Source organism: Pelodiscus sinensis, chromosome 6 (genome assembly GCF_052426305.1).
Source record: "Pelodiscus sinensis isolate ZL-2025 chromosome 6, ASM5242630v1, whole genome shotgun sequence".
Taxonomy (NCBI): Eukaryota; Metazoa; Chordata; order Testudines; family Trionychidae; genus Pelodiscus; species Pelodiscus sinensis.
The window spans coordinates 30,179,273-30,189,773 of NC_143057.1; the positions used below are offsets into that span (position 1 = coordinate 30,179,273).

At 43.3% G+C, this 10,501-nt stretch overlaps 1 protein-coding gene and 1 long non-coding RNA gene across 2 annotated transcripts in view; one reads left to right on the forward strand and one right to left on the reverse strand.

Annotated features, from left to right (window-relative positions):
• The window catches only part of SLC1A1 (solute carrier family 1 member 1), a 63,934-nt gene extending 62,660 nt beyond the window's left edge, over positions 1–1,274 (reverse strand). The window contains exon 1 of the mRNA XM_075931640.2: positions 930–1,274. Within this exon, the coding sequence (XP_075787755.2) occupies positions 930–1,212 (283 nt within the window). The 5' untranslated portion in view covers positions 1,213–1,274. The remainder of the gene's footprint in view (positions 1–929) is intronic.
• On the forward strand, positions 894–6,309 carry LOC142829829 (uncharacterized). The gene is made up of 2 exons (XR_016349858.1): positions 894–1,030; positions 3,594–6,309. It is a non-coding gene; the product is annotated as an uncharacterized LOC142829829 (long non-coding RNA).
• The last annotated feature ends 4,192 nt before the right edge of the window (positions 6,310–10,501 follow it).

Below are 10,501 nucleotides of genomic sequence, written 5' to 3' on the forward strand. Positions count from 1 at the left end.
CTGCAGTTTTATTTTCAAACTGCAGCAATTATATTCTGTGGTTAACATTGAAAAAGAGTTTGGCCAATAAGGAGGAGCAGAAAATATGTTTATTTGGGATGCAATCAGTTTCAAGTTATTATTTTAAGTTTCTGATATTAAAAGGTGTTAATATTTTATGAGAAGTGGATTGACTACATAAGAGTCATTTACATTCTAACAGTCTACCGCACAATCTGTCAAATTGGATGACATGAATTATTTAGCAACTCCCTAGTGAGGGTCTTTATTTTATTCATTTTACAGCAAAGCAAGTAGAAGCTGCAAGACAGCCTGCCTACATGAGACTGAAGAGTCTGTCTCTCACCCTGTAAATAATTACACAAAAGAACTCTCCATCTTGGAGAAGGAGGGAACATTATCCCCGATTTATCAGGAAAGAGAATTAAAGCGCAAATGTGTCTGTGCCAGACATGCAGGCAGGTCTTCTAGGACCTCGATCTTCCTTGATTTTTCACATGTTGGCGCAGAAGGCGCCCAGGACAGGGGTCCCTCGCTACAGAAATGAATCTGTCTTGACGGGCATTCCAGCACCGGGCGCTGGCCCGCACACACACGCGTGTGGACGTAAAAATCCAGATCGCAACAATCAGCATCATCCCCACGAACTGGCTAAACTAGGGTGCTGATTATCCCGCGGTTCTTTCCCCGGAGACATGCCCGAGAGATATGGGGGGGGGGGATAGACTGGAACCCCCCCCCCCGGGGGCTGCCTGGTCGATGGAGCGGTCCCCCACCCCGCTTTGAAGCCCACCCCTGAGAGCCGGGGTTAGCGCGGAGGAGGTGGCGGGGTGCAGCGAAATCACCCCGCTGCCTCCCCGCGTGGCTGGAAGCGGCACCTCCCCGACCCCCGGGCCGCAGCCCCGCAGGATGCGCCCGGCCCCGCTCACCCAGCAGCACGGCGAGGATGGTGCTGAGCAGCAGCCAGTTGTTCCTCAGGAAGCGCTTGCAGTCGCAGCCCGCCATCTCGGCGGCGGCGGCGAAGGCCGAGGTGAGCTCCGCCGCGGTTCCCGGCGCACTGGGCTGTGCGAGCGTCTGGCCCCGGAGCTCGGCGCCTCCTGCGGCTGCAGCTCCGCCCGCGGCTGCCGCTGCGCTCTGCGGCTCCCATGCGCTGGAGGAAAGGGGTGGGGTGGAGGCAGGAGACAGATGCACCTGGCCGCGCCCGCGCCACATCGTCGCGCTCCCGCTCTGCGCCCACCGCGCGCCCTCTGACCCCGGGTGGGCGGTTGGGCGCCGGGGGCTCATCAGCCTCGCGCGCCCCGCGCCCGCCACGCGCCATTAGACTGGGGGACAGGGGGCGGTTGGGCGCGGGGGCTCATCTGCCTCGCGCGCCCCGCGCCCACCACGCGCCATTGGGGGGGGGGGAGGGGGAGGGTTGTTGGGGCTCTTCTGCCTCACCCGTCAGGGGGCGCCCCTGAGTCGGCCACAGTCTTGGCCTCTCCTCTCGACACTCCTGGCAAAGGGGGACCCGCGTCATTCGCCCCCAGGGCAACCTGCTCGAGATAACACCGCCCAGGAGGCTTCCTTGGCCGCAGGTAACAACAGCCCCTCTCCTCCTCCAGACCTGCCACCAGCCCTTAGACACAGGGGCTGGCAGGAGACGTTGGGGACACTCGCTGAAGTTGTCTTTGGTGTCCCATCCCCCCCAACCTCTCCTTGTCCATTCACAAATCTCTTCGCTTTTCTCCCCCACCCTCTTCCTGCCCTTCACAAGCTCCTTCCACCCAGGGGCCGCCCTAGCCTAGCTGCCAGCAACTGGCGCCCTAGGCGAACCATGCAATCGGCATCCCCACCTCCAAACCCCTCCGTGATATTGCGCCACCATTTGGCGCCCCATTTAACTTGGCGCCCTAGGCGACCGCCTAGTTCGCCTATATCAGGCATGTCCAAAGTCCGGCCCGCGGGCCAATTGCGGCCCGTGTTCCGGTTTAATATGGCCCCACAGGTAATTTGGCAATATCTATCTTTTATGGCCCCCAACGAATCCATATGTATTGAGATGAATACATTGTAAAATCTCAGTTAATGTCAGTTGGTCTAAATCAGTTATAAATATATTTGGACACAACATGTATACTTGGTGTTATGTTCCTGTTCATATTTTTTGAACTTAAAAGTTGACAGACAACCTTTATTACCAATAATATGTAATGTACTTTACAATGTTCCTGACATATATTTCAGCTTCCTGGATTTTTTTTTTTCATCTGGCCTTCAGATATGAAAGGCAGAGTGATTTAACACCTGTTTAGATTTGTCACCCATGTGACGAAATGAAAAGTATGCCGTTTGCAATAAACTTTCATAAAATAGTTAATTTGCATTTAATTTTAATGGTTCAAAGAATGTCAGGCAAAATGGTCGGCCCTCACGCATGTTCACTTCATCAAATCTGGCCCTCTTTGAAAAAAGTTTGGACACCCCTGGCCTATATGGACGGGCCGCCCCTGCTTCCACCACTGGCCTTTACAGGTAGAGCATTGCGGCTGCACTATTTTGCATTCACATCTGTAGCCGTAAAAAGGGGCTGCGGACATCCATATCCGTGGATGCAGATCTAAAGCAGAGCTCCATGGATTTGTGGGATTTTACACATGCATTGCCTGTCTTGGGAAGTTTCAGTGAGCTGAACTTGGAGAGAACAGCAACTATTTCCCTAAAATTGGCTTGCTCTGTCTTCCTGTATGTCTGCATAGCTGTTAGGCACATGTGGTGGCCCTTGACAACTGACTCCAGCTACTGGCCAAGGGGCTGTTTAATTGTGATGCAGAAGTGCAGAAGCCTGGGTTCTAGGATCCTCTGAGATGGGAGGGTACCAAGGCCTAAGTCTACGCTGTAATTAAAGCATGGGCTAGTCATGAGTGTCTCATTGCAGTGTAGATGTAACCCAAGAGTCTGACACCGCTTAGTGACACACACTGGTTACACTAGTGTTGGCTGTAGAACACTTCGGGTGACCCAAGTGGTCAACACAATGTAGTAATAGCTATTCCATATACTGCATTCTACTACCAATGACAAGCTTATCTCTAGCAACTCCTGCCTGCATTGGAAGCACTGGAGGCAGAGAGAAAAGCATGCCAGGCTCAGGAAAAGTCATTGGGTATACTAGATGTGCAAAATATCAGCAGTCTTTGAGTGGGTGGGGCTTTTCCTTTACCTTCCCTCCTGGTGTAATTGGTTCTTACCTATGGAATGGTTCACGGAATAAGGAAGCTTTCCAATTATGGTAAAGTGCTTTTGCGGAAAAGCGTCCGTGCCAATCTAGACGCTCTTTTCCGTAAATGCTTTTAACAGAAAAACTTTTCCGTTAAAAACATTTGCGGAAAATCATGCCAGTCTAGTTGTAGCCCCCCCAGTAGGGAGACTGCTGTTGACTTTGAGAGCAATGCACTGTGGGTAGCTACCCCACAGTGTCTGCACCACTATGTGTTCTGGGTTATGCTTCTATGCATGCTGGGACCAAAACTGTGTAATGGGAGGTTCTGGGTTCATGTCATCAGTATCCCATAATGTGTTCATTTATTCCCTTCCCCTTTGCTTGACATCAATAGGAAACAATCTTTTCGCACCCTTTTTGGCCCTGGTTACCTGCACGGATGCCATAGCAGCACAAGCTTGGACCCCCTCCTGGATCATGATGTGCATTGTGATGCTGATGTTTACCTTGATGCGCCTAATGGTGGAGTATGGGAGAGCGTATGCATGGTAGGAAGATGAAGATGAATCTCGGGATGCCATGGACACACTGTTCAGTCAAGTCCATGCATTGAGCAAAGTGGAAATGCAGCGAAACAGTGGAACATCAGTTCTGGTGTTGTCAGAAAAGCACAGACTGGTGGGACCACATAGTGCTGTAGAGATGGGATGATCAGCTGAGGCGGCAAAAATTCTGAATGCACAAGGCCACTTTTATGGAACTTTGTGAATGTCTTTCCCCTGCCCAAAAGCGCAGGGACACTGGAATGAGACCCGATCCGACAGTAGAGAAGCATGTGGCAATTGCCTTGTGGAAACTTACAATGTCAGATAGTTACTGGTCAGTTGGGAATCAATTCGGAATGGGGAAATCATGGAATTTGAACTCATGAAACTCATGAGCATGTGTGCTGCTCAGGTGTGCTGCCTGCTCTGAGGTGTGCTCACAACACAGGGGAAATGAAATTCAAACTTTCCCTGGGCTTTCCTGTTCACCTGGAGAACAGTAGAATCACAAGTTTTGACCAGAGCGATCACAGCGGGACGCTGTGGGATGCCTCTTGAAGGCCAAGAATGTCAACTTTCCTACCTCTGGGTCTGTGCTATCATAAATTTGATCATGCAATGTTGAAATTTGCATTACTTTCCATGAAAAGCAGGAGTACCAAAATCGGCTTCAGCAGCCTTTAGAGTTGATGGAATGAGTTTGGTAGGGTGGACTCATTGTTTAGAAAATCAGCTGTATGTGGCTAAATTTGACCTAAACGTCTAGTGTAGACCAGGCAAAAAATTAGATGTCTAAAGAAACATTGTTCATTTTCTCATGTAATATGTTGACACTGTAATAGAAAAAAGAGCAAAATAATCTATGTTATGAGTATGATTACGGCACGTACTAATATGGCTTGTGCCACTTTGTTTACCTAAAGGCTCCATAGCCACAGTGCCTTGTGGCTCCCATTGGCTCTGGTTTGCCATTTCCAGCCAAGGAGAGCAATAGGTATAGCAGCACCTCTACTTTCTGCACTTATGCTGGCACTCATCAGTCATCTTCATACCCTGATTAATCTCATTGGAGATAAGTAGATAGCTGTCTTCTTTCCTATCTGGAAGGTAATCTGTTTCTCTCCATTTGGCCATAGATTTTCAAGCATACTCTAATTAAGTATCCGTATTTCCTCATATGTAATCCATACATTTCACAATAATATTAATCAGCATTATGTCCTTAGCTTATTGTAAAGACCTCACTCTATATACTTTCATAATACAATAATATTGTATAAATGGATTCAATTGTTTATCAGTTGAGGTTCAAAGCCCCTATCTTTTATAAATCAGAATAAGGTATGAATATGGGGGTGCTTAGTGTCACACACACAAAAACAAATCAGATCACGTAAATGTGCCATTACTATTTTGTTTATGCTCATGAAGAAAAGGACAAATTGGAGAGAGTCCATAGTGCTGTAACACAAAGACAAGGTTTAGAAAACAAGATCTATGAGAAAATGTTGGAAGAATTGGGTTAGTTGAGTTTAAAGAAGAAAAGGAGGGAAGGATAGGACATAATTAATCTTCAAATATGTAAAAAGGTTTTACAAAGAGGAAAGAAATCAAATGTTCTTCATGTCATCCAAGAATAGGACAAAATAATTGATTTAATTTGTAGCAAGGAGATTTATGTTGAATATTAGGAAAAAGTTTCTTAACTATGAAGTAGCTAAACAATTAAACAGGTTACCTAGCTCCCTGGGATGTTTTAAAGAACAGATTAAACAAACACCTGTCATGGAAGACCTTAATCTTGCCTCAGACTGAAGGTTTCTTGCCTCAGAATGAAGTTAAGAAATAGCGTTTCTTATCTATCAGTCTGTGGACTGGTGCTGATGCCTTAGATCTCCATGGCACAGTTTAGGGAGGCAGCAGGCCAGTCCTTGGCATCAAAAAGGTTCAGAAACACTGAACTGGATGACCTCTTTCCCACCAGTGTGCCTAAAAACTGACCTGAAGGCATCATCTTTAGGGGAGAAAAAACAATTGAGTCTTCTTGCTAATTCAGTCTTTGTACTCTCTCTGTCAGGTTTGCTAGTCATTTCCAGCTATGATAGTTTTTGTGATGCAGACATATCTACTCAGAACTGGACAGAGACCATGAAAGTATTTTCACATACTGCAAGTCACAAAACAATCATCAGAGGTTAATGGTTTTTAGTCCTTACTGGGCAGGCTGGATATGAACAGCTGTCTCAGGGCACTGCTGAATCAAGGAGAGTTCTTCCATTTGAATATTAATTTTTTTGAAATACATTAATGCAACTAAAGCATTTGGAAAATATTGCCAGAAATGGTTGCTAATATCCAGTAGGAATTATTGACAGAATGATTTCTTCTGCCTTATTATTCAGGGAAAGTCCATTAAATTGGAAGTTTGCAGTAGTTATTTTTATCATGAAGCCTGGCAATTATTAGAAAATTTCAAATTATCATGTAATTTCACTTCTGAATTATATATCTAATCTTCAGAAAAATAATTTAATAAAAATTATGGTGTTTGTAACATACTCAAAATATTTCCAGTTGTCATAATTTGGCGTGAATCCAGCTTGCTAGTAGCTCTGTTTACTCTTCTCCCTACTGATGCTCTTTTTTGGTTATAAAGCAGACAAGCCAGGTAAGATGTAAGCTGTGATCTTTTGTAGAATTACCTTAAAATGAGCCTGTTAAACACAATCTTTCAATCTAAAAATTATAAAATTAGCTTTCATCAAAATAGCCTTGCATTGGCTCCCCTCTTATCTTTGTATCAAGGCCTGATAATGGCCCCAATTCAGAAATGTACCTAAGCATTCCCTGAATTGAGACCTCAATAGATGCTGAGCACTTTAAGCTCTAGAATCTGACCCAATTGGTGTGGAACCTGATCCTCTATGACCTGATTTCAAATTTGACAATAACTATAATTAATAACAATCCAGTTTAAATTATCAAAATAATATTACAGCTGGTCCCCGAATTACGAACACATCGATTTACGACCAGTCATATTTATGACCAACCTCCAATACAGCCGGAACCCAAGTTATGAACAAAATCCGCACTTACGAACAGCACGGCCCTATATCAATGAATGTAATCTGACTTACAACCACATCAAGTTACAACCAAGTGCTTGGAATGTAACTCGTTTGTAAGTCGGGGATCGGTTGTGGTGTCAAATTGCCTATTTTTTTAAAATCTTAGGTAGAGTCTATGTTCATGGGGAAAAATTAACAAATGCTGATTATTATTTTTTGATAGGGGAAAAAAACTTTAAAACTGCAGCTTATCTGCATAGTGTGTTCCCATTTGGTCAATATCAGTTGAATCTGCAGGATCCTTCTGTCTATATTCTTTTGTAATTTTATACAATTGGCTATGTATTGTCCTCCTCCTGCTGCTAAATTCACACAGATATCCTTATTTGATTTTTTGTGATCCTCTTTTAAGCAACTGTATATTGCAGTAAGATTCCCTGTAACCACTTCTCCTCCAGATTGCATATCTTCTACTGCTGTTTTAGCAAAGACCATCTACACTGTATCAGCTTAATAATTGTTCTCTTTATTTTCACTACTGAGTTTGTTTAAAATAGGTTAGCTGATCAGCAAATGTTTCAACATGGATCAAAACAGCAAGGCTGTTGAAATAACGGCTGTTATTTTGAAATAACTTTGCTGTGTAGACATATCCAATCAGAGGCACCAGTGAAGGGTGGCAGGTGGAACCAGTCCACAAGGGGAGCCAGCTTAAAAATCAGCTCCTCACACAGACTGGCTCCCGCCTGCCACCCTGCACTGCTTCCTCTGATACAGAGGTAGCAGTGTGGGGTGGCAGCAGCCCCTGTCTATGAAGGTTTGATCTCCCTTCAGACAGAGGCTGCTCTGACATCCCACCTGATCCCCTCCTCCTCTGCACTGTTGCCTTCCGTGGAGCCACTGCTTGTGGGGAGCCTACTTTTAAGATCTATTACTAGGTCTATTACTATTTAGTATTTTCATTTATGATTTAGATAACAGAGTGGAGAGTGCACTTTTACAATCTGTGGAAGACACCAAGCTCAGAGGGGTTGCAAGTACTCTGGAGGACAGAATTAATATTCAAAATGCCTTTGCAATTTAGGGAATTGATATGAAACTTCAAGATGAAATTTAATAAAGACAAGTGCAAAGTATTATACTGGGAATAACTGACTATGTCACAGTACTGCTGAACAGGATCTGGGAATATAAGTAGGTCACAAATAGAATATGAATCAACAATGTGATGCAGTTGTAAAAAAGGCTAATATCATTTTGGAATGTATTAACTGGAGTGTCAAATGTAAGACACAAGAAGAAACTGTTCTGCTCTGTTTAGTATTAGTGAGGCCCCAGCTGGAGTACTGCGTTCTATTCTGAGCACCACCCTGAGGAAAGATGCCGACAAATTGGAGAGAGTCCACAGAAGAACTACAAAAATGATAAAATGTTTCGAAAACATGACATGTGAGGAAATGTTAAAAACATAAACTCAACGGCTGCATCTAGACTGGCATGATTTTGCAGAAATACTTTTAACGGAAAAGTTTTTCCGTTAAAAGTATTTCCACAAAAGAGCGTCTAGATTGGCATGGATGCTTTTGCACAAAAAGTGCTTTTGCGCAAAAGCATCCGTGCCCAGTATAGACGCACTTTTGTGTGAGAAAGCTCCGATGGCAAGTATTCTTGCGCAAGAGGGCTTATCCCTGAGCGGGAGCATCAAAGTATTTGCACAAGAAGCACTGAATTCTTATATTAGAACATCAGTGCTCTTGCACAAATTCAAGCGGCCAGTGTAGACAGCTGGCAAGTTTTTGTGCAAAAGTGGCTGCTTTTGAACAAAATCTTGCCAGTCTAGACGCACTCGTGTTTAGTCTTGAGAAAATAACACTGAGGAAGGACCCTATAATTGTCTATGATAAGACCTATTATGAAGAGGATGGTACTCAGTTGTTCTCCATGTCCACTGAAGGTAAGATAAGAAGTAGTTGTTTTAATCTTCAGCAAGGTAGATCCAGATTAGATATTAGAAAAATCTTTCCAGCTATAAGGATAATTAAGCTTTGGAATAGGTTTCCGAAGGAGGTTGTTGAATCCCCATTGCTGGAGGTTTTAAAGAGGTTGAAAAAACTCCTAACTGTCTTGGTCCTGCCTGAGAGCAGGGAATTCTCTTCCAGCTGAGAGCAAGTATTATTTAATAATAGCAATGACATACAAGCTCCAGGAATAAATAAAAAATGTTGGTCCCACTTATGCTTGCATTGAATTATTTCTTTCCAGGAAACTGAAAAATAATAGTGTGTTAAGCAAATATTGGTCTGTTTGTGGAATAGCAAATTATTCCACTAAAAAGATGATGCTTTTATGTTGCCATATCAGGTTGGCATTTTTTCCTTTCCATAATGTGAAATGTGTATTAACAATAATGATACATGGAGAGTTAAGGACAGCATAATGTTTTATTGCCAGTCCTATACTTTTGTAGAATGATTCATTATATGATATTGCCTTAAAGACTAACAAAGCATGTAGATGGTATCATGAGCTTTCGTGGGCACAACTCACTTCTTCAGATGACAGGAGTACTAGAAGTCCAGATCCAAGATCCCCCCTCCTGCCTTCTCTTATTTATTCTTGGATCTGGAATTCCTACACTCTTGTCATCTGAAGAAGTGGGCTGTGCCCACAAAAGCTCATGATGTTTTGTTAATCTACATGTTTTGTTAATCTTTAAGGTGCTACCAGACTATTTGTTGTTTTTTAAGTTTTTCCTGTTACAGAGTAACTCGGCTACCCCTCTGAAGCTTTTATATAATATTGATGTGTCATACATGTAGCTACTTTAATGTTATAATATAATTACAGATTTGTGCAGGCAATGGGCTATTTGCTGCTCTTTACAAATGGCTTAGATGGAACTGGAGGGCTTTGTTCACCCACATGCCATGTGAAGGTTTATTTTAATGAAGATATAATGTAGTGAATGTGAATGCTTTCCCTTCAGAAGATGATAGTAAGTGACAGGAGCATTTTAAAGCCTAAATCACTTAGTAACACATGGAAATGGATGAGTGGGTGAACATTAATCTGTACTGTTTGAAAAAACATGTTAACTTACACTCCCAAAAGATCTAAAGGCCAAAAATGAAGAAATCTTTCAACAATTCTGGACTGTGAAGCATAGTAAAGATAATTACACGCCATGTGACCAAACTTTTCTATTTATTTTCTGATCTCAGTACTGGTCACTGCCCATAACATCCATTCTGAGTATAGTTAAGCAATTATTTTGGCGCCAACTCTCATGATTTTATCATGAGTCTTGCAATATTTGGTGTTTTTCTTAAAGCCTGAACTGTTGCGCTGTGTCTAGACTACACCCCTCTATTGGCAGAGGGATGTGAATAAAGCACTTTGAAAGTGCAAATGAAGAGGGGATTTAAATATCCCGTGCTTCATTTGCATAATCGCATAGTGGCGCTCTTTCGAAAAAGCGCCATTTTGAAAGTAAAACTGAAATCTAGATGCAGTTCTTTCAAAAACAGAGTGCTTTTTTGAAAGATACTGTAACCCTCATTTTTTGAGGTGCACAGGATTTTTTGAAAAAGTGCCCTGTTTTCAAAAGAACCGCAGTTTTACTTTAGAAATGGCGCTTTTTTGAAAGAGCGCCATTACGTGATTATGCAGATGAAGCATGGGATATT